Raw genomic sequence first — 25,268 nt, forward strand, 5'->3', positions numbered from 1 at the left:
CAATATCTTTGTGTGTGTGTGTGTTTGAAAAAGACAGATGGCAAACATATAGGAAAAGAAAGATAATTTTCCATACTCGTTCAGTTTTTATCACCTCTTCTAGGAATGCCTTCAGGAGATACAGATAATAAAGATTCTGTCAGTACTAACTTGGGCCAGATTGTTTCTGATACCTTCATCTAGTGAAAGGCTCCATAGCTCATTATCAGTCCTCAGAGACATCCAGTTCCTCAATTTTTAATACATTAAATACAAGCATATTAGTTTAATATATTTTGTATTCAAAACATATATATTGCTGGAGATTTGAATTCAAGGACATAACCAATTTAAAGGAATTTAATTAGCATGATCGTTCAAAGAACCAGAATAGAAAAACATAACAATTACAGAACATAATTATATAAGCCTCACTCTCTACACATAGGGTCACGTATAAAACAATGTCTGCTGTTGCTTCATGATGCTAAGAAAAGTGCTTTTAAAATTCCCCAAGCAAACTGATCCAGTACTTCCTCTTGCAAGTCAGACCTGAATACAAACATACATACATATAGCAGTATTTTTTTCATATCACCTCAGATGCTACATATAATCCATATTTAACATACTTGCATCAGATACAACTTATTTTGACATTTATTAATTTGTTTCTGTATTGTATTCGTCCAAGAAGTGCCTTGTATTTCAAACTACCCAAAACTATTATCCTACCAATTCAAAAGAAAACAGTTTCTGCCACTCTCAAATGACACTGCTGTATTTCTCTTCCCCCTCTTTCTTTTTCTGTGGGGACTATACTGCTGCTGCTGCTGCTATATGCATTGCCAGCATTCTGATTATATTATAGCCTTTCACCTGTCTTATAAGTCATTAAAACAACCCAGTCCTAGTACTGACAGAGTCTTTAGGATAGAAGTACTGTTTAATGACTTATGTGAAATTACTTGAGGAGCTCATCTAGTTCCTCATGGATAGGTTTCCATATAAAAAAACCCACTGTAACAGTTGGCACAACTGGTTCCCTTGAAGCATCCAGTGCCTTCATCTCCTTGCAAGTCCTACTAACATTCATACATAATCCCAGCATCGTAAAGAGTTCAATGCCCTTTTAAAGATGAATTATTATATAACTCCACTACATAGCTTCAGTATGAAGAAAGCAGTCACCAGTTCCTGCCTTCTCTTCCTGATTGAAGATAAGGCAAGGACCATTGCCGCAATGATTGCTGGTGAAGAGCAGAAGAGGAGCTGACAAGTGGTGTCGCAAAAGACCACATGCTGGGACACTGCAATAGGGAAGTGGAATTTCACCCTGCTGCCTCTTTCTAAGATCCAGATGGGAGAGGACCACCAGAGTCTAAACACTGATTTGTGTTTGGGGGTATCAAGGTGAGGAGACACACACACAAACTTCTAGGTACGATCAATATTTTAAAACTAAACGCAATATCTTTAAACCTTCAAATGATTAAACAGAAACTCACAGAGGACGCTCAAATAGGAATTTAAGATGAATTGTTAAAGGCCCAATTGACAGATCTAACTCAGCTATGTCTGGGAGAGGAAAGGAAAGGTTGAAGGCAGCTGTACACCATTATACCTCAATGATCCTGGAGACACCTGGGGGTTTGGTCCCAGGCACAAATTAGAGCAGCCTAAGAACTGCTCTAACTTGTGACTGGCTGCAACTGCCCAAACAGGCTGTTCCAGAAACTGGGGATTGCTGGAGCCCTGTAGCTCTTCAGCAACACCTTGTTTGTCCAGTCATGACCCTATATGCCTTCTACAAGAGATGGAAAGAACTGGTGTAGATCCAGCTATACCAGCACACCACCAATCATAGATTCTTGCATTCTTAGGGAATTTTTGGGTAACCAGCTAAGCAAGTTTTCCAGTTGCTCATCCACCACACACACACACACACACACACACACACACACACACACACACACACACACACACACACACACACACACACACACACACACACACACACACACACACACACACACACACACACACACACAAACCAGCTGTACTAGAGTTCAGGATATGGACCTGAATGTTTAATGATGTTTAAAATCAGTCACAGGGACTCACTCCTGGATGCCATTTTAAATTTGAGGGTTTCTGAAGAATGAATTTAATTACAGATGCAAAAGGATTCACAAGTCAAAGTGGTAACAAGGATTGAAGTCAACAGCAGACAACAAATGTTTACACTACAATTTTAAAGCCCCACAATCTGAGCCCTAGTCAGCTGACACAAGCCAGCTGTGGATGTTTCATTTCAATGTAAACATACCTGACAAGGTCTGATAGAGGTAGCTAAGAGTATCACAGTGTTAGACTTCAGAACTTACAGTGTGCAGTATTTATATCCTGCTTATTTGTCATTTACCTACAGTTTTCTTTTGTTTATTTCCTGGGTCAAATAAATTTTGCTTTATTTACAATAGTTGTAAGTGGTAATAAGATTTGCTGGAAGTTCCCAAGAGAAGGAAACTAATTTCTGACATTAAGGAAGTTGGATGCTTGAGCATCAGATCACAAGTGAGGGCATTGCGGGGCCTACACCAAAATGGTATTGCAACAAAGCTAAAATAGGTCAGTCTGGGAATACGGAATGTTTGGAAAGTGCAAAGTTCCCACTCCAGTTACTATAAATATATTTCATTAGTAAAAAACATAAGGAAATGCGCTAGACAAATCTTAGTAGAGTTTTGCTCAGAAGTCAGACTGCAAAACACAATTTATGGAATCTCCAAAGCCAGAAATGAAATACCAATACTAGGAAGATGAAAAATTCTTTAATTAATTCTTGATGCTTGCTTTTCCAGCAATATCAGTAGCAATTCCTAACTTATTTGGCAGCCTTGGGAATCAATCCACAGCACGTCAACTACTACTAGCTGAAAACTGGGTTTGTGCTTTCTGTAATATCTTCTGTAACGTAGAATGACACTGAAACCTGCTCACTTCTGTTCAAAATACAACAGCTTTTGAGAATGGGTATATTTGTGCTTTGTGATGTACATCATGAAACAGAAAAATCTTTTAATACTCTGCATTGCAAGCATTTACTTCTGTTAGGGAGTATTTGATATGCATCTAATCGTCTCAGTTACACGTACTCTTCACATTTTGAATTGAACCTTTTGGACAGGATCCACTCACCATTCCATTAGCTGGAGATATTAAAATGCTAGACAAAAAGGCAAGGTAATCTTGTTGAAATTTTGGTAATCTGATTGGTATTATAATGTAATACAAAATGGTTCCTCGTTTTGATTTTTCCTCAAATAGAGATGCCAAAAGAAATGGCAGCTCATTTGTTAGAGAGAATGCATTGACTAAGGCAACAAATTTTTAGAGTTGTCATTCACATATTTATAGCAAAACTGTGAAATTACTGATAATCATACAGCTTAGAAAACATGAAGAAAGGAATTTCCAACTAGCTTCTCAATCTCTAAGTGTCAAGATATCCTAGTGTGAAATAGAATCCTACTATAGGGACTGACAAGGGTAATCCATGTTTTGATCATAACCAAAGGGGGATCACTACAACCAGTCTATCAAACACTGAAGTTCTCAAATGCACACATTCAGTGAAGCAAAAATTTCCATCCTGCAATGAGAGAGCAAGTTCTACTAAGTATTTTAATGCCAATCAAGGTAATCAGCTCAAAGTGGTACTCCCACATGCTATACCACTATTTACATGAGTGGCCAACTAAAAGGTGTGTCGTTCTTGCCTATCTTTGGAAGGATCAAAGAACATTTAAAACAACAACAACAACAACCTCCAAGTTGACTGATCAGCATAAATCAAATCCAGAAGCACCAACTGGAAATGCCATTTGGAACATAACTTTTTTATCTGTATAATGTAACTAATCACTACACATCACAATCACTAAAACCAAATTCCGTTTTGTGAGCACACATTGTTCCATTCAAAAACTTCTTTCATATTTCAGTCAAAGAAAAATAACCATGGAGACAGAAGTCATTGTACTTGTAGGTTCTCTAATTATTTTATTCTTACCAGGAGTAGAGAATAGTTCCCACAACTGATGTGAGTTTGCTGTTTTCTTGCTTCTGCTTTGCAAGACCAAAGTCAGCTACAATACAGAAAAAAAAAGATTTACAGGTAATTAAAATTTTCCTGGGATAGGCATAGCTCCTTAAATTTTGCATGTTAAGGTGACAATTAATGTACGTTCAAACAGCTGGAAAGTTTTTTCTCTTTTACACTTTGCTGCAATGTACCATACCATCTGCTGATCTTCCACACCTATCTGCACTGATTAATGACATACATTTTAATCAGATACACCGGATTAAAAAAAATCAGAAAAATATTTTTGGTGACTGATGCAAAATGTAATACCGATTCCCAGTTTTCAGATTTCCATCAGTGTCCCATTCAGTTGCTACGAACGTGAAATATATATTAAAAATAATCTAATAAAGTATATGAAAACGCACCAATAGATAAATGCCTAAACAAATAGAAAAATAAATTAAAAAATGGATGCAATTATTTAGCAACTCTTGCTTTATTCTAAACCATAATAAATGATTCAGCAGCAGCTGAAGTACATTTTTCAGAAGCCAATGAAGAAACTTTAGTTTTATCACATGACAAAAATTGTCGATTTAATATTGTCATATAGCTATGCAAATACCTATAGCCACTGTGAAATTATCAAGTGTATGTCATTCATACAAACAAGACACATACATCAAGAATCCCTACTTTCTCATTGAAGTTCCACATCATAAACTTGCAATCTCATTAGTCAAAAGCTATAGAACTATTGTGATACAACAGCATTTATAAGACTTAACTGCTCTTCACTAAACCAAACAACAGAAAGCATCAATACACCTCAATTAACAATAGACTGCTAACCAAAGTTCAGAATGTTCTGTGATTTTATTAATTTGCAAGACTTAAAATGGTAAATAATCTTAATATTGTTTAAAATATTTGTATATATTGAGGTCTGTAACCTACAAAGCCTTTTTGCATGTGCTTAGCTTTAAGCAGGTGAGGAGTCCCAAAGAGCATTAAAGTTAAGCATGTGCTTAAGTCTAAGCAGGATCAGGGCCAAAGTAAGGTTGGCTTAAATTTTAGTTCCCTTTGAGCATTCTGCCCTTCATTGCTCCCCATTATTTACATATTTAATTTTTGGCTATTCTAGTAACAATAAAATAAATAAATAACAATGTTAAAATCCATGTTACTTAAACTTTTCTCTCCCTAGTTTGGTATTTTGCACTCTGGAAAAATTCTTCCCATCCTCAGGAAGGCTTTTGTTTTCCTTTTTTCTCTTTCCAACTGTGACAATATCTATCATTTTTTGTTTTGGTTTGTTTTCAAAAAGTTGAATCATGAGTTGTATCATCCTTGATTCAGCTGTTCTGGTGGGAAACTTGAAGCAGGATTGGACCTTGCCATGTGTAAAGCTGTTAAAATTTAGTGTTATGCTTTGCTCTTTTTTCCCTCTTCTGCGAACAGTGGACTCTGTATGGCAATAACAGCTGTTCTTCCTCATCTCTAGGGCCCTACCAAATTCATGTCCATGAAAAACGCATCACGGACCATGAAATCTGGCCTTTCCCTGTGAAATCTGGTCTTTTGTGTGCTTTTCCCCATGCTATACAGATTTCACATGGGAGACCGTTTCTCAGATTAGGGGTCCTGACCCAAAAAGTTGTTGCAGGAGGGTCGCAATGTTATTTTAGGGGGATTATGGTATTGCCACCTTTACTTCTGTGCTGCCTTCAGAGCTAGGTGGCTGCAGAGCGATGGCTGTTGGGTGGGCACCCAGCTCTGAAGGCAGCACCCCACCAGCAGCAGTGCAGAAGTAAGGGTGACAATACCCTACAAAGCCATCCTTACTACTGTGCCACTGCTGGCGTTAGCTCTGCCTTCAGAGCTGGGCACCCAGCCAGCAGCTGCCACTCTCCAGCTACCCAGCTGTGAATGCAGTGCAGCCGCCAGCGGCAGCGCAAAAGTAAGGGTAGCTGTACCACAACCTTGCAATTCCCCCCGCAACTCTCTCTTGGGTCAGGATCCCTACAATTACAACACCATGAACTTTCAGATTTAAATAGCTGAAATCGTGAAAATTATTATTTTTAAAATCCTCTGACTGAAATTGACCAAAATGGACCATGAATTTGGTAGGGCCCTACTCATCTCCAAGATGGATCACCCTCACTGGCTGGAGTTCTGGAACCAAAACCACAACTCTTAGTGTGAGCATGTAAGTAAGTGGGGTTGCTCTGTATTAATCTTTGAATGCTACATATTGTATATGATTATCCAGTTGTTGTAAAGGACAGGTACTGGGTAGCTATATTGGGTTATTGGGAGTTAAACACGTAGGTTAGCTCAATTTACTAGCTGGCTGTTGGTAAAACAACCATGAAGGCCAGACAATGGGTGCACATAAGCTACTGCCTGACAAACACAGCAGAAGACAAGGCTGAGCAATTAACTGCCTAGATCCATCCCGCTTGCACCCAAGAGTTACACAGCTGTCATGCCTGGAACCTAAAGACCAAAAAGACACAGATTCTCCAAAGTGATGTTCTACACAGGGAAGAAGATCAGTTGTCAGGGGCTGCTGCCCTGTAGAAGAGAGAAAGAGAAACAGACCCTGCAAGACAGTGTGACTAAGTCAGGTCCAGTCTCACCAGGGAAACAGTAAGCTAGACATGCACATGGGTTGTTTAGTGAGTTCAAATTATCTTGCTCTCTTCTGTGCAGCTCTGTTCCTACTATTAAAATAAGCAATATTTTGTTTTGGAAACAGCTGTCTGGTCACTGTGCACTAACCTCTGGTCAGCCCTGATCACAGGCAGGCCTTCTGAAAAATCAAGGAATGTAGCCCGGGGACCTAGTCCTAGAGTGAGAGAATCATGAGATTCCACCTCAAGAGGCGAAGACTGGAAAGCTGTCATCTGGGGGAGAGGGTGCACTGGGATACACGAGAGAGGGGTCTCAGGTGCAGCTAGCCCAGTACCGTGTGAGAGCCCACCCACCAACATTCTTGTGTCAACTCTGTTTATGCTATTATAGAAAAAAAATATGTATGAGTTAGAAATGGTTGGCTTGGGTGATGTGTCCCAGAACAGGAAAGGCACTCACATAAATGCATTTATAGGTTAGACAAATTTCTGGTGACTTTTACCCAGTCTGATACTCAGGGCTCTACCTAGCAGTAGCTTTCTCACCCCCAGAAGGTCCTTTGATAAGAAATCCAAGGTTTAGGTACTCTTGGATTACTGAGCTGAGAACAAAATGTCCAAAGCAGCAATGACATTGATTCAGTAGTGTGTGGAAAAGATATGTAGCACATGTGCCAGGTAGCTGTCTGGCAGATCTCTAAGGTAAGTGACAAATCCCTTTTTTGCCTATAAGGTGGATACTCTTCAAGTAGTTAACCTCAAGGGTGATTAATCCCCATGAGGGAGGAGACTTCTGCAGTGTTGACAGCTATTTGAATTAGCTTCAATGAAGCCTAGCAAGATGCCCTTTCCCTCCTCTTAAGCCCTCCAAAGAAGATCGATTTCATGGAGAAATAATTTTAAGCCCTTACAACATCCAGTGAATTCAGTGTCCTCTGCTTGAAAGAAGGACAGAAGGAAGTGAGATAGATAGCCTGGTTCTAAAAGAATTGATCTATTTTAGCTTTACAGGATGGTACACATTAGGGTTAGGGCAGATATTTCTCATGCTTTGTGGATTGAAGTCACAGAATTTGGGGACAGAAGTCTGCATCACAGACATAATGATCTGTTCCAAATGCTGCTGAGTAACTCCTACACCAGCAAGCTGTAGACAAGTTTCCAATTGTTTCTGCCAAAGCCAATGAGGCAGAGGCAGAGGCAGAGGCAGGATAGAACAGCTAGGCCAGCAAGTGGCAGCCTCTCTGTAGACCACAGGTGACAAGCTTCCTCCCAAGCTTCATGGCTAAGAGAGAGAGGTCTTGGCAGGAACTGGACTCCACCTCACTCACAAGGGGTCATCCTGCAAAGCATCATGGAAAGAACAGGCTGTAACATAGATTCATAACTTCATAGACTCTAGGACTGGAAGGGACCTCGTGAGGTCATCGAGTCCAGTTCCTTGCCCTCATGGCAGGACCAAATACTGTCTAGACCATCCCTGATAGACATTTATCTAACCCACTCTTAAATATCTCCAGAGATGGAGATTCCACAACCTCCCTAGCAATTTATTCCAGTGTTTAACCACCCTGTTAGGAACTTTTTCCTAACGTCCAACCTAAACCTCTTTTGCTGCAGTTTAAGCCCATTGCTTCTTGTTCTGTCCTCAGAGGCTAAGGGGAACAAGTTTTCTCCCTCCTCTTGATGACAACCTTTTAGATACCTGAAAACTGCTGTCGTGTCCCCTCTCAGTCTTCTCTTTTCCAAACTAAACAAACTCAATTCTTTCAGCCTTCCTTCGCAGGTCATGTTCTCAAGACCTTTAATCATTCTTGTTGCTCTTCTCTGGACCCTCTCCAATTTCTCCACATCTTTCTTGAAATGTGGTGCCCAGAACTGGACACAATACTCCAGTTGAGGCCTAACCAGCACAGAGTAGAGCGGAAGAATGACTTCTCGTGTCTTGCTCACAACACACCTGTTAATGCATCCCAGAATCACGTTTACTTTTTTTGCAACAGCATCACACTGTTGACTCATATTTAGCTTGTGGTCTACTATAACTTCTAGATCCCTTTCTGCTGTACTCCTTCCTAGACAGTCTCTTCCCATTCTGTACGTGTGAAACTGATTATTCCTTCCTAAGTGGAGCACTTTGCATTTGTCCTTATTAAACTTCATTCGGTTTACCTCAGACCATTTCTCCAATTTGTCCAGATCATTTTGAATTTTGACCCGGTTCTCCAAAGCAGTTGCAATCCCTCCCAGTTTGGTATCATCTGCAAACTTAATAAGCGTATTTTCTATGCCAACATCTAAGTAGTTGATGAAGATATTGAACAGAGCCGGTCCCAAAACAGACCCCAGAGGAACCCCACTAGTTATACCTTTCCAGCAGAATTGGGAACCATTAATAACTACTCTCTAAGTATGGTTATCCAGCCAGTTATGCACCCACCTTATAGTAGCTCCATCTAAATCGTATTTGCCTAGTTTATTGATAAGAATATCATGCAAGACCATATCAAATGCCTTACTAAAGTCTACGTATACAACATGGCTGAAAGTTCTGCTTTCTACCTTAGCTTCACACAAGGGCCCTATCAGGGAAGGGAGAAAGGGTGGTCCACAAAGCCTCCCTTCATTTACTTGGGCACTACTCAAAACCAACTGGATGAGAGAGCAGGGATGCTGGTTAGTCTGGCCACTTGTGTCTCACTCACCACAAAGCCCTGCAAGACCCATACAAGGAGTGGTGATGCTGGCTCATCTGGATGTATCCACATTCTTGAAGTCCTGTTCATCCTGCTAGTCCTAAAGACAGCAATGGAGAACCTCAAGGATGGAAAGACCTTCTGGTTGGTCAGAACTTTCTCCCATCAGACCTCACAAACTATTTTCCAATGTCTAATCTCAATTTTCTAAGCATACAAATCTAGAATCTAGCAAAAACAGACTTGGAAGCCACCTGTTAGCTGACAGTATCCTGGTTATCTCTTAGTCTGACTTCAGGCCAGAGCATGGTACCAAGAAACCATTTGCTGCTGTTGGACAACCTCCTACTGCCTGTAGACAACAAGAAAAGTACATCCAGACCGATCCTTCTGGGCCTCTCTGTACACTTGATAATCAAATACTCCTATTCCACTTCCCAGAAGCTATAACGGCTAAACATAAACCCCCTGAAATGGCACCAATTCTTATTCACATACCAAACCCAGAAGGTTATTATGAGCAACTGTTCCTCCCACCTTGAGAACCCTCACCTGCATAATCCCACAAGGCTTATCCTTTTCTATTAAGAAAGCTAATTAGACTATATGGCCTGAAGTGGAAGCAGATGACAACCATCTTTACATCAACTAAACACTACTTCACAGCTTTCTCAAACCAAAATAGGTACCTGGATGAAGAGCAATTGATGAAAAATGAACCCAGACAATACTGAAAAACTTCAAGGAACTTGCCTCCCCAGTAATACATATAACTATCAGGGACATTTGCTCTCTAATTGGTCTGCAGCCTTTGGGTCCTTCTGGATTCCTGAACTGGTACTGAATGCCAAAATAGCGATGACAACAAAAAATGCCCACTTCTAACTGCAACTGGCTAGAAAATTGTTCTCATACTATAGCATACAGATCCAGCCACAAAGGTCAGCAGACCTTCAGTCATGATTCAGGCAATTCATATCTAGGAATGATGCTACACTCCTTAAAAAGCGCCACACAGCAGCAGCTTCTCTGCTTAGCATTCATAGGACCGGTGTTACATCAGCTCAATAATCCAGTTTCTGCACTGGTTCTCCAATTAATACAGAGCTGACTTCAAAAACTCCTGATATTAAAAGCTCTAAGAAAAAACCTGAGAAATTGCTTTTCCTAAACAACCAGGCCATCCAACAGCTACATTCTGCCAGAACAATGGCATTGTCAACCAATAAAGGGAGGGCTCATGAGTGCAGAGACTGAGACAGAAATTTAACAGTAGCTAGACCTAGACTGTACAACTCACTCCTGCAAGAGATGCGAGTGAGCACAAACCTCACCACTTTCTGACTGAAATATACAACTTGTATATCCAACTTAGCTTTCCTCAACAAATTTTCTATCCACCCACAACACCCGCTGACACAAACACAGAAAAACATTCTATAAAACAACCAAGGTCTTGCTCCTTCTGAATGGGAAGAAGTAAAGAAGTATTCAGATAAAACAATGACAGAGGCCATGTAGATAAGGGAAAATCAAGATGACAACAGGAGATGAGGAACGGGAAGGCCCCAAAGAATCATACTGTACATCTCTACTTCAAATGGAATTCTTTTGAGGAAGTTCTATGGCCTGTGCTATACAAGAGGTCAGGCCAGATGATCAGTGGTCCCTTCTGGCCTTAGAATCTATAAATGTCAGTGAAAGACTCTGTAATCACTAGGCCAGGTGGACCAAAGAAGAGGGGAGGCAAGAGTGGAGGCTGGAAAGAAACCTTTAAAGGAGGCAGAGGAGAGCAGAAATACCTGGACACTCATAATCCTTTTTATTTTGTTCGGAGTGTGGAGGTCCATGGTCCAGGTAATCTTGCCATCCAGATAGGCCATGCATGATTGGATTCAAATGAAGTCTGGTCCAGTTCTGATGGTGCAGGCCCATGCTCTCAGAGCTGTCTTGAAACACTAGGTAAGAGGAATTTAGGTGGCCCTTCTGGTATACCATGCAGGGAAGGAGATTGATAGTATAAGTGGCAAAATAGCTCAGTCTGACTAGGACAGGCCAGTGCCAACATCTCACCATTTTCTTACCTCTCCTCCTTCCTGGGAAAGAGAAATTGCCCTTTTTTTGATCAGCAGCAAGAGAAATAATGTTTAGTTTGCTATGAGGTTGAAGGTAAAATGAAGTGTTGGTGAATGGATATTCCCATGAGGGAGAAATCCTGGCATTTAAATACAACCAGTGAAAAGATCTAACTACCTGTTTGAAGAAGAGGAGAAGGAGCAGCCTATTTCTGCAAGAGTGGGGCAATCTTATAAAGAGAATATGATTTTGGAAGTACAATAATTTTCCAGTTAACCTACAGAATTGTATTTTTAAAAGCATCCACCTGAAATGTGTGGATTGTGTTCAGATTTAACAATTTATTGTGCTGTCATGACATCTGACATCAAGTAAGCTGAAGAGAACAATATGTACACTAGTCTTCAGTTGTCAATTTTTGTAGAACAGATCTTCCATAGTAATACCTTGTTGATGCTTAATGTTCTCTGTGACCTACATTGGTGGCAGTTAATTTAGATAATGGCAGGAAACTTGGCATACTTGTACAAAAACAAAAGATATTTTAAAGTCTATTCAGAGACCGTAAATAACACGCAGGCATTTAACCATTAGAATGATTTTTATACATTATGAATAGACTTGCAACTTCTCCAAGAATGTCTCGCTGATATAGCTGTTTCTCTAAGATATTATTATACTTGACTAATATCATACTTTGTTCCAGCTGATTATTTATCTTCAGTCTCTCTTTTTATTAATATATATAATGAAATCAAAGAAACTAAATATTTTATTTTTAGAAAATTATAAAAACAGGATTTCATGACACTGGAAGCCAAGCAACCATGTAACAGATGACACTCAAACAGAACGGAAACATCACAATTAAAATACACAAGCATAATCTTTTGCAATCTAGGACACTCTCCTTTGTCTGGGGAAATGATTGTTTTCTGGAAGTTTACATTCTTTTCAGAGCAGCAACATCTAACAATGTTAATAATGTCCAAAATGTAAGATTATTGCACAAAGAAGCATATCTGATATTGACATTATAGAGAAGCAGTAAAGGGGGAAAACTATTATGAGAAAAAGACATGAACAAAAACAAATTCTTATGGAATAATATCTTTCATGCTCATAAACCCTAAATAACCCAAGTAAGTTCTCATTCTTAGCAATAGAATTGTAGGCTTGTCTAGGTTATCTGCAATGGATGAATTTGTATCTTCTTCCTTTTGCTGTTCTTGTTATCTACAGACTGTACTTACTGAATTGATTCTCTGTGTTAAAGACGAGAAAAATTAAGATTCTGGTCATTGCATATTTACAACAAAACCATCCCTATTCCTACACATTTACCTACATAATTTATATTTCACAATGCAGTAACCACTCGGGAGATTTTCTAAAATATACAAAAAATGTGAAAGACATTGCATATTTCACACACAAAGTAGGGAGGAGTGAATAGAACATTAAATTTGCCAAATAGTGTGAGCTTCCGTCCTATTCAAACTGGAACATTTATTTCACCTATCCCTGAACAATTGCTCCTCTTTCCCCAGATACAGCCAAGGTGAAAAGACTATGTCTCTTTTCATCTGGTCCCCAGCTGTGATCAGGGAAGACGCTCTTACCTCCGGTTCCAAATAGATGTTTTAAAGCATAGAGTGTTTAAAAGGGCAAGATGAAGCAGTAACAAGACCAAGAGCAATATCTCAGTTCCCACTGCTGCAGGATCAGTGCTGGAGGTCAATAGACCACATAGTTATTGATAAGTTAATTCACAAGAAGATTAAAGGGGGAGCATGACTTTGCCCTCAGAAAAGCTGAAAGAGGGAAACAATCTAGCTGGCTCCTTTCCGATCAGCTCAGGAAAACAATGGTAGTAGAAGGCAGAGGAGTTAGATAATAGGTGAAGCAACCACCTTCTGAAGACTCTGTGGAGGCCCATGGGGGAGGGTGCCCTCCTCTTCCCCTCCCACCCCCAAATTAAAAGGCAGCTAAAGAAAAGGGACAGAGGAGGCAGGGAAGAATATAGGACTGTAGAAGTGGAGAGAATACAGAGGAAACAGGTGAGAAGAGCAAGTGCTTTTTAGATAAGGAGCCTGAATATCATCCAGACAATAGAACTCTGTAAAATCTATCTTATCTGATTAGTGGGTTATTCACTTATCACAAAGAAACACCCTTGGAAACAGTTTGTATTTTGGGTTTTTTTTTTTTTTTAAAGATACACCTTACAATTGAGCAGAAACCAGTATACCCTTTTAAAAAATTGCACTGTAATTTATTTAGTACATTTGAATGTGCATATACAATGTTGATTTATACCAATATCTAGAATTATACTCCTTTAAGAATATGTACGATTGTAAGAATTAATCCTACGTATGTGAATATCACTGTCATATATGTCAGGTATATAGTTCCTGATCCTACAAAGCCTTAACTTTAGGCTTGTGAGTAGTTCCATTGATTCCAGTGGGATTAATGCTGTATGGAAAGTTAAACACATTATAAGTTTTTGCAGGATCGGAGCCATATATCTGTACATTGCACAGCTCAATATGACTTGATCCTGATTGAACCCTTTGAGTGCTGTAGTAATACAAATAATAAATACTACTCCTATTTGCATTAGTATATTTTGACATGAAATATATAACAAACATTTCTGAATGAAACAAGTAGATGTACTGCTTGATATATTACCAATAGAAGGAAGTTGATTTACGGTGTAAAGAAACATAAGGATGTTGATCCATAATTACATAGCTATATTACTTCTTTGTTATTTACCCTCATATATTTTAGAATATGGAAATCTAACTGACACAACTTCTTTCCATCTTCTGTTCCCTGAGGCAGCCGCAGAAGATATATACTCTCACACTTAGTATTGTAAATTACTTAGTAAAAGTAAAAGGGATTCTTTGGAATCAGAATGAATACATTTTATGATTTTTTTTATTTCAGTCCTACAAAACATTTACCATTAAACATAGTGCTTACTACCAAGAGTAGTACCATTAACTGCCATGGGAATATTGAAAACAGTAAGACTTATGATTGGTAGTAAATATGGGTAAGAATGGGTCCCATAAACAAATAAGAACCTATACCTTCCCTTAGGACCTTTCTAGAGAACCCAGATTATTGTGTTTAAATTATCTGGATAATAAAGGAAGAGTAGTTTTAATTAGATTATCCATAAAAGAATATGTTAAAATTAAATCTTTATCTGTACATTTTAATGACAAAGGCACTTAACTAATATATAGTGCTTTTAGTTTCTAGATTAGATTCTTGAGAATACAATCTAATTCTTCTGACTCCCAGAGCTGTCACATTGCCCATCCGACCACCAACCTAAAAATACTGGACACTAATAGCAGTGTTTCCCAAACTCCATACGCAATCCATCAGTTTTGTGAAGCTAGTCAATTTTATAGTAGGCATCATTGTCCAGACTGAGAGCCAGGATTTGTGGAGAGATCTGTGATGGTGCAATTAAGTGATCAATGTCTTAAAACACTAATTTTACAGTGTATCATTAAACAAAAAGGATGGACAATACCACTCAATACCTTATGGAAGCCTTGTTTAAAACAGACTGGAAGACAGTTCAGTAGCCTTGTATCAAACACATATTGACCCTTACTGCGAGGACTGGTCGTGAGCTCATGTGACGTGCAAGAGTTTAGCATTGTTGTTGTCCTCCTAACTGGGACCCAAAACTATTGATCAACAAGCAATCTGCTAGCACTGGGTTACATGACCATATCTCATAGGATAAGCACCTGTGCAGGATATGGAGCCAAGACACAAGTAATTCTCAATAAAAGTACACCAACAACCAAACATTTTCAATTACAGAGCTAAAGTTTCACTTTACAGCTCTGGTAACAACACGAACCATTTAAGCTTCATTCTCCTTGTCTGATGTCATCATGATAGCCCATAGTTCACAGCTGCCCATCATGATATGAATTATATCACACATTAAAGTAGGAATTGGAAGGTTGGTCGAAGGCTTAACTCTTTGCTGCTACACAAGAAATCTGAGTTCGAATTACAGATAGATCTCTCAGACCCCAACTGGCAGGACACAGGAGTATTGCAGAAGCAGAATATTCAGCCCTTAAGGCCATGTATATACTGCATCTGGAAGTGAGCCTCCCAGTCTGTATCCAGAGATCTGTGGTAGCGGAGCTAGTGCTAGTTTTCTAAAAATAGCTGTGTAGACATTGCAACTGAGGCTCTGACGCCTGGGGTGGAGGGATGGGCTTGCAAGCCAATCCATAACATCCAAGCAATATCTACACAGCTATTTTTAGAGTGCTAGAATAAGCACTGCTAGCACAAGCCTGTAGACCAAGGCTGGGAGGCTCGTTCCCAGATGCACTGTAGACAGGCCCAAGGGAAGACAGGACCCTGCAGCAATCCCCATAGAATCAGTTCTCTTAAGAGGCGGCAAATCTGAAGGGCTTTGGAGTGGCTCCGTCACAGGGGCATAAAATAAAAGAAACAGGTCCAGTGTCCCTGTGCCAGAGCAAGTGCTCCCATTGGCCAATTAAAATGGTGGGCAGAACTTGGGGGCTATAAAGGATCAGGAAGTTCTGGTGAGTGTCACTCTGAAAACTGAAGGAGGTCTCTGGGGAAAGCTCTCCCTAGAAAGAAGGAGGAATTATCAGGAAGCCTGAGTTAACACCAATGCTGAGAGGTTGAAAAGGAATGAGGGCTAGGAGCCACTGGAGGGGCTAGCTGGCTGACCTTTCTGAGCTGAAGAGACAGTGGCAGGAGGCTGAAAGGGGCAGACAGCTAGGAACCAGGAGAGGGACTAGCTTTCTGAGCTTTCTGAGTCAAAGCCAGCCAGCACTGACAGAATGAAAAGGGATCCCATGGAGGGGTGAGCTGCTTATCCTTCCTGAGCCATGGAAAGCCAAAGCCAGAGAAGACTGGAGAGGGCTGAAGCCTGAGAACAGCAGAGGACGGTGGCTGCTGGCTGTGCTGGAGAGCTGGGGCATGGTGCAGAATGCCTGGGAAATGGTGAGGATGCAAGGGTTGTATTGATGCATTGCATTGATTACAGTGTTGGGACTTGTTATGTGCACAAGGCTTTCTTTTGTAATAAATTAATCCCACAAGTGCCATTTGCACTAAGGACTATTTGGACTATTTCTCAGGACTCTGAAGGAGGGAAATGGAGACTGGCGCATATGTCATGCTGCAGCCTGCTGCTGAAAGGTGCTTCAGGCAAGCCAGCCCTACGAGAGGGTCCCATGCAGACTTTCCTGACTCTCAAAGGTCTTTGCATCACTGAACCAGGGCAGGTTGGGAAAGAAGTCCACTGAGAACACGACAGGTAAATAGATTTTCATATCCCATGTTAAATATATTGTGCTACTGCTGCTGCATGGAATTGTACATTTTATCATGTAAGTCAGAGGAACTCTTTTTTCTATCATGGGCCATTGACACACACAAAAAATAAATCATGGGCCACACAATTAAAAAGCAAGGGACTAATCCAAAGCTCCCAGCCCTGCCTCTTATGCCCTGTGCACAGCCACCTGAGCCCCCACCCAGAGGAGTGCCAGGAGGATGGGCTGTGCACGGCCCCAACCCCCTCAGCCTCAGAGTGCTGGAAAGGTAGGTGATGTGTGTCCGCAGCCTCCCCAGCCCTGGCTGGGGGCACAGGGAGACTGAAGGATCCAAACGCTGCGCAGTGGTAAACAGGATGGAGAGCCTGGGCAGGGCGGAGCATGGGCAGGCCCATATCTGGCTGTTTGGGGAGGCAAAGCCTCCCCCAGCCTATGGGACCCGCCACCCACGCATGGGCCAGATCAAATAAAGCAACAGGCTGGATCCAGCCCATGGTCATAGGTTCCCCACTCCTGATATAAGCAGAACAATCTATGTGGATTTATATAGAAATAAGCACCCCAAGCTACAAAATGTAGCTACAGTGAAAAAAAGAAAGCATACTCATTTTAAATTCAGAAAACCATTAGCTCTCACTATCTATATACAAAAAAAACCTAAGCAGATGAAAACTAGTCAGGGACAATAGCAGTCCAAGGTATGGCTAAAACAGCATACTGAATAATTATTATAGAGTGGGGATGCCATGCTGTACCTGCAATTTCAATGTAAACTTTATTAGAAATTTATAACTCAGACACTCACACTGATCAGCAGTATATCATTTCAGTGACACTTTTTCCCCAATTAAAAATAAAAAGTTTAACCATTTAAAAATTACTATTTTGTAACATTTATATCATGGTAGCACCTAGAAGACAACCGGGCTGATTCCCATTGTGATGTTTGGTCCTTTGGACATTTGGAGAATTTTCAACAGTTTTGTATGGACTCTCGGTCCTGTGCTGATTGGCTGCTTGCTCCAACACTCCTGCTCCCCCTCCCCTTCAGTCTCTTCATCTTGACTTCACTCCACACCTGCTCCTGCCCTGTCCCTCTCACTCCAACTCCCTTTCCTTTCCTTTCCTTTCTATTTAGCTGATCCCTGATTCTAATACTATTAAGAATACCAACCCCCTTGCACCCTCAAAAAAAATTGTGTAACTAATAGGACATTTGCTGCCATCTCATTATTCACCGTGCTTGTGCATAACACACTTTCTCACACTCTGTGCCTGTCTTGTCTATTTGGATTGTTAGCTGTTTGGGCCAGGGACTGTCTACTACTTTGTTTGTACACTGCCTAGCACAGTGGAGCCCTGTGATAAATGAAAGGAGGGGCACAGCTCCCTTTTATGGACACCCAGTCAGCCAGTTAGTTATAAAATCCACCTTAGTAGCTGTTCTCTACTTGCTTTACCTGTAAAGGATTAAAAAGTCCATAGGTAAAAGGGAGAGAGTGGGCACCTGACCAAAAGAGCCAATGAGAAGGCTAGAACTTTTTAAAATTGGGAAAGAACTTCCCCTTTGTCTGTCTGTGTTGTTCTCCCGGAGAGCAGAGACAGGGCTGGAGCTACGGTGTAAGAGCTTGGGCCAGGTATGAAAATCATCAGATCATATCTAGAAACTACTCATTTGAAACCCCAAATATGTAAGTAGATCACAAACCGTCTAGGAAGACGCAATTAGGTTTATCTCTTTTATTTCTTTATGGCTTGTGGACTCCTCTGTGCTAATCCCAGGTGCTTTTGTTTTGTTTGTAATCTTTAAACTGGACTTCAATAAAGCTATCTTGATGTTTAATCCTTGTAATTTTTTTTAAAATCTAGCAAAAAGCTAGTTCCAGATGTATTTTCTTTCTTTTTGTTTTTAATAAAATTTACCTTTTTAAAGAAAAGGATTGGATTTTTGTGTCCCTAAGAGGTTTGTGCACATATTGTTTAATTAGCTGATGGCAACAGCTGATTTCCTTTGTTTTCTTTCTCAGCTTTTCCCCAGAGCTGGGGGTGAAAGGGCTTGAAGGTACCCCACAGGGAGGAACTCCCAAGTGTGCCTTCCTGGGTTCTCAAAGAGGTTTTTGCACTTGGGTGGTGGCAGCATCTACCCATCCAAGGTCAAAGAAAAGCTGTAACCTTGGAAGTTTAATACAAGCCTGGAGTGGCCAGTATTAATTTTTAAAATCCTTGCACGCCCCCCTCCCCACCTTCTGCACTCGAAGTGCCAGAGTGGGGAATCAGCCTTGACAGGCCTCACTCTTGGCTAGCCCTTAGACACTACCATAATAACCATATTAAATAATAAAAAATAACAAACATCTAGTAAATGACAGTTCCTTCCCAAAGAGCTGATAGTCTGAAAGACAATACAAATGGGCCGGGGCAGAAAGTAGAGGAGACAGTGTAACAAAAATAATTGGATATATATACACTTTTTAGCCAATCAGGAGTAGTTATCACATCTCACTATCTCCTTAGCTGTGATCAGACTGCAGTTTTCAGAATGCATTTCAGAAGAGGCAATTTTTGAGGAGTGACTTATAAGAGGATACGATGGTGCCTTAGCAATTTTTGATGGGGGGCTGTTTTCTCACATGTAAGGGACAGCATGGGAGAAAGTGAAAGAAGGCATTGGAGGAAGAAGCAGAGAAAATTATACAGTTTCACTGTGAGACTATTTAAAATGCAGAGATTCACTGGGCATAGAATGTTTATTTTTATTTCCATCCATTGCAGAAAACTATTGGGCAAGGAGTCAGACAATGATATAGTATAATCTTTCTTGGAATTTAAAAAATAATAATAAATTGTGGATATACAGATTGAAAAATTGTACCTATTCGTGCCCCATTGTCACCTACTACAGTAAACCACACAGGAGGGACATGAGGGACATTTACAGGAAATCATCTCTGCAGAAGTATCCTCACCCTCACAGAGATTCTCCCACCTGCAGACAGTGTCATAGAGGTTCTCTATGTCTGCCCTAGTTGTGGCTCTCAGCTGGCCATCTTCTTGGCTCACTGACAACACATGTCCACTGAAATTGCACTACAAGAGACTTCTCCTTGTTGCAGCTGCCCCCAGGACTCCTGGGAGGGTTCTGTGGAAAAGATAATACAACATCAGCCTGTATCAGGGGCGGTTCTATGTTTTTTGCTGCCCCAAGCACAGCAGTCAGGTGTCCTTTGGTGACACACCTATGGGTGGGCTGCTGGTCGTGCGGATTCGGCGGCGTTTCTGCAGGTGATCTGCCGGTCCCACGCCTTCAGCGTACCTGCTGCCGAATTGCCGCCGAAGCCGCGGGACCAGCAGACCATCCGCAGGCATGCCACCAAAGGATGCCTGACTGCTGCCCTCACAGCGACTGGCATGGCGCCCCCCGCTTGCTGCGCTGGTGCCTGGAGCCGCCCCTGGGCTCTATGATCTTTTTTGGGTAAATTCTGCACAGTTGGGATAGCAGGAACAATGAGGTCCCCCTCCCAAAACATGTCCAATATTTGCCTCCTCCTCCAGCACAAAATTATGGTCTTCAGGGAAGGCCTCCATAGGATCTGGAGGCAGGGAGATGTTACAACTGAGGTAACTGAGCCCCCTTCCACGTGTGTGTCAGATGAATACCAGAACTGTTTAAAAGCAGTTTATTGCTGAGGTTGCTGCAAAAGTGTACCCAATGTAGAACTATGTTTTAAATCTATTGGCTCTCATGACCCCAACTATCCTTCAGCTTCATTCTTTTTCATTGCTCAAAACCTAATATAAGATTCAAAATAGAGAAGGACAGAGGAAGGGTTGCTGTAGTTCACAATGACAATATATTGGAGAACGCCAGTTACAGGTGAGTAAACTTTCTCCATTATGCTATTGCCATACAGATTCTCATTGCAGGAAGGATATTTGGGGAGGTGAACACTACAAGTAAAAACATGTTATTTTTAAAGTATACGGGGACTGTTGTCCCCTTACTAAAACTCAGTGGGGTGTTTTGGTTGCCGAGCTCCCAGAACCAAAAAAAAGGGGAAAGGTTGATGGAAAATCAGGACCCTGAGTCTGACAGTCCCCAGGAACAACAGGGAGAGGCCAATGCTCCAGGTCAGTCTGACTGACAGGGTGGGCAAGCTAATCAGGGAGGCCACGGGGTCAGACAGAGTGAGGCTGAGCTAAGGAAAAAGCAGGAGCCCAAGCTGAGCTGGGGAGCAGTGCCCTGCCACCAGAGGGGCCAGAAAAGCATCCCAGGAAGCAGGTCTGTGCTGGGAGCAGAGTCACAGAAGCAGCCCACAAAGCAGACCAATGTTGGGAGCAGAGCTGTAGCAACCTGAGCCAGAGGGGCCAGAGAAGCAGCCCAGGGAGCTGGAGGCAGAGCAGCAGCAGCAGCAGTGCTGAGGCAGAGTGGAGCTGGAGCAGTCTGGAGCCAGGTGCGGTGAGCAGCTGAGGAGAGTGAGGGGGACCCCAGGAAGTAGGCCCAGTGCAGGGAGCTGCCTCCAGCCAAGACGCCTGGCAGGCCAGACTTGGAGGGGGATTGTAACTCCGATGGGGTGGGGGCTGACACTGGGAAAAAGGGTCCTGCCATCTAGAGCCTGAGAGAATGTGGCTACCACCAGAGCAAGTGTCCAACCCGCAGCATCGCTGCAGCACAGCCAGGACCTGAGAAGGAGGCCTGGGACTTGTGAGGAACAGACTGAACTGCCCTTACATTCCAGAGAGGCTGGTTGTGACATCCCCATGCCACAGAGCGGGGTTATGTGTTTTCCTTTAACCTTCCCCATTTTTCCCTTACTTTTTTAATCGATTGCTGTTTAATAAATTGTATTTGCTTTGAACTGTATGTAATGATCAGGTGTGATCATGGAACTGGTCAGGGAAGCATCCAGTGCGGAGAGAGCACCTCCAAGTGGGGACACCCTAGCCCCTGCCATAAGTGACCATGACAAGGTTGGGGGTCAAGCCCCCCAGGAATCCTGGGCCCAGCCTTGTTGGGGTTACGAGGACTCTGCCACACAGGAGAGTGGAAAGAGAGCTCTTGAGGTCAGGCAGACCTCTAGGTAAAGGAAGTGGGCATGAGGACTCAGATCCTTTTGCTAGCCCATTTCACTGGAGTAGTGGACAGGCCAGGAAAGTTCCATACAATAGTGAGACCATTCCCCTGCTTACAAACGGGAAAACAATCCTAACAACTACAGGCTGTACCCTTATTATTCATTAATCCAACCATCACCTTCCTGGCAGCTCCATGGAAGAGTTCCTCCAGCTTTAGACAGGGATAACTTTCACTTACCTCCACAGGTTGAGGGTTTGAAAGTCAAAAGAACATGGAACTGTTCTTCTCTGGTGTTACTCTGCAATTTGTTGCCACTGAGCTGTGGTTGAGTTTTGGTTAAATTCATGGAGCAGAATCTTTTTGTTTTATTTATGTTAACATTTATAAAATCTAAATATTTCAAACCTGCTGAAGAGCCAGGATTTATGACTTTCCAGGACTTGTGCATGTATTTTCAACTACATCAGGCCCTATGTATCTGCCTTTATATGGAGACATTATACTTAGTCAGATAAATAATACACCTCCTCCACAAAAACCTATTATGCTGTAGAAAATAATTACCAAAACTATAAATATTCCAATCCATGGTCTGTATGGATTGTATGAATTACTGCAGGATGCTATGTCAATTCACAGATAGGGAATGTTTTAACTATTGCTAGGAGGAAAGGAATGGAACTCTATTACCATTAAGATTATGAGACAACAGTTTCAGTGATATTCAAAAATAATAGAGAAAAGGCCATCATGTCCCCTCGCACCACTGCATATATGCAGTGCAACATATTATTTTATACACTAGGTAAAATAACATGGGGTTCAAATATGCAATAACCAATCACAATAGAGAGGGTTAAAGACAGAGTTTCAGTAACTCCAGTTTTCCTGTCAGAATTCTAATGTTCCTCAAGTACAATTTTGGGCATATGTTTTAAAATTGCATTGCATTTTTTATATAAACAAGTAGGTAGGCAGAAAGACAACGCAGCAAACTCAAGGCAAGACTGCCTCTCAGTGGTAGTATGCTTTTCTACAGTATGACAACGTCAATATTTTTTAAATATTCTGAATGTGTATTTTCACAATTCAGAGATAAAGCACCATTAAATCATCTTCATTTAAAATGAAACAATTATTAGGAATCATTACTTTTTGGTACATTAGATTTAATACCACTCAAGGAACTCTCCTCTGCATGTTATTTGACACAACTGACTCCTGCTAGAAAATTACAGTATTCTAATATTACTACATTTTTATCTATTACAGTAGAATGGTCAGTCGTGTGTGTGTGTGTTTTAAACAGGGAGGTTGACTTTTGTAGCCAGGCTTACTGTTGCTATTCTCTGTTACTCAGAATCTATATTTGGTTTTGCATCTTAAGCAATACAAATAATTTAGCAGTCCATTTGCTATTATGAACCTGTATTTTTAAAAAAATAAATAAGAGGACTCTGAAGTGCCTGGTAGGCCAGCTGAATCTTCCATGCTGCATTTCAGTTCAGTCACAGAGGACACTGCATTAAAACACTGCAGTTCTTTGGAATATTTTTCATGCTCAGAAGCTGCTTTCAAATCCAATCATAAAACCCTACCTGTAACTGGATCCCTTCTGACCACTTTGGGGAGACTGGAGAGATGCATGCCAGCCATATACCGCGATACAGGACTAGAGACATGAGTATTATTCAAGCATAAACAGCATCCCTAACACTGTAATTGAGTACTGATGGGAACAGGTGAGCTCCTGGTGCAAGAAGAGCCTAAAACATTCGTTTAAGATAATCATGGAGAGGTTAGTATTGCCCAGTCATAAGAGAGACAGGTGTTTCCGGACTAAGCTGCAGTGGTGTGCTGACCAGAGAATGTATTTGGCCCTCTCTTCATCTGACTCATCTTTTGTGGCAGTCAGTCCCACGTCTGTACCTCTTGCACTTTGTCACTGTTTCCTGCTTCATGGTGTGCACTGTGAAGCTGGTACTTTTACACAGGCTGGAGCAGCACTTCAAAGGAGGCACTACAACATGTAGTGCAAAGGATTTTAGGCTATGTCATGCTGGAAGACTGTCTGCCACACAGACCTGCAATGGGAGGCCCTCTTCTTGTGTGTACCCACAACAAGCGGAGAGAGAGACTACAGTCTGAGGCAGGCTTGTTGTTTATTTACAACTGAATGAAACCCACAGAACAGAAGAGATGGCCACTTCAACTTTGTACCTTCACTGGGATAGCGTGACCAGATAACAACTGTGAAAAAACGGGACAGGGAGTGGGGGATAAAAGGCGCCTATATAAGAAAAAGTCCCCAAAAATGGGACTGTCCCTTTAAAAATGGGACATCTGGTCACCATACGTGACTGGCTCCTCATTAGATGTGGTACCTAACGTATCTGTCTATCTTGCTTTTCCAACTGAATTTAACAGTTGCAGTCTCTCTTATATCATCATAGATCTAATTGTACATTGTGACGTATGCTCTGCAATATTAGGTTCACACAGTATAGTTATGATTGGTAAAACCTGATAGTTGTGTTCAGTGAGTTTACATTAGCAATTGTTTTACACAACTGTGTGATTCTAAATTAATTCACTAGAATCCCCCACTCTTGAAGTTTGGTGAACAAGGCTGGTGAACAAGGTGAACTGGGCTGAAACCCACTGTGGTCACAGAAATTCCACTTACTAACTGTTACTTTGTCTTTATCCCCCAGCATAATATTGTTTGGAGTGAGGTCTCTATGGACAATCCTCTTCTCCTTGTGCAAGTAACGGAGAGCTAGACATAGCTTCAAAACAAAAAGACATATAAAGAATTTTAACTGCAACCCAAATAAAAATCGCATAAAATTATGTTAACATTTTATGATATGAGTGCTTCGGCACTATAAGTATTATTTTATAAATTTATTAGTCCAACATATACAAATGGCTCTCCAAATTTTATAAAGAAAGGTCACAAATTAAAATGCATGTCCTTACTTGTATAAATATATTCCATATTCTATCTTCTGTAAACTGTTGTTGCTTTTCCTTCAAAGAATGAAAATGTTCTCCCAGCGGTGCTCCTTCTATGAGCTCCATTACTATGTAGAGCCTGTCATCTATGCACAACAAAAGGAAATGGCAATCCTAAAAGAATATTACATTCATATATCCAGCATATCCACAGAAAACATGATCTTGGTTAAAATGTACATATATGATTGTTATCTTATTACTCTGCTTAAATTATTTGTATGTGCAATTATATTTTAATGACTACTCTTGTTCTTGTCATTCAAATTCATTCTTCAGAGTCACATCTGCTACAACACCTACAAGAAATTAGATAGCTAA

The 25,268-nt window shown here is 41.1% G+C and overlaps 1 protein-coding gene across 5 annotated transcripts in view; it reads right to left on the reverse strand.

The window, feature by feature from the left end:
* The window catches only part of NEK10 (NIMA related kinase 10), a 172,434-nt gene that overhangs the window by 86,072 nt on the left and 61,094 nt on the right, over positions 1 to 25,268 (reverse strand). For all 5 annotated transcript variants that reach the window (XR_003998829.1, XM_030550992.1, XM_030550991.1 and 2 more), the window contains 3 exons: positions 24,912 to 25,033; positions 24,616 to 24,718; positions 4,055 to 4,130 (listed from right to left, as the gene is read on the reverse strand). Coding sequence is in view for 4 of the 5 variants with exons in the window: in XM_030550992.1 (XP_030406852.1) it covers positions 4,055 to 4,130; positions 24,616 to 24,718; positions 24,912 to 25,033 (301 nt within the window). In the remaining variant the exon portion in view is untranslated. The remainder of the gene's footprint in view (positions 1 to 4,054; positions 4,131 to 24,615; positions 24,719 to 24,911; positions 25,034 to 25,268) is intronic.

The sequence above is a fragment of the Gopherus evgoodei genome, chromosome 2 (assembly GCF_007399415.2).
Source record: "Gopherus evgoodei ecotype Sinaloan lineage chromosome 2, rGopEvg1_v1.p, whole genome shotgun sequence".
In the NCBI taxonomy this organism is placed as follows: domain Eukaryota; kingdom Metazoa; phylum Chordata; order Testudines; family Testudinidae; genus Gopherus; species Gopherus evgoodei.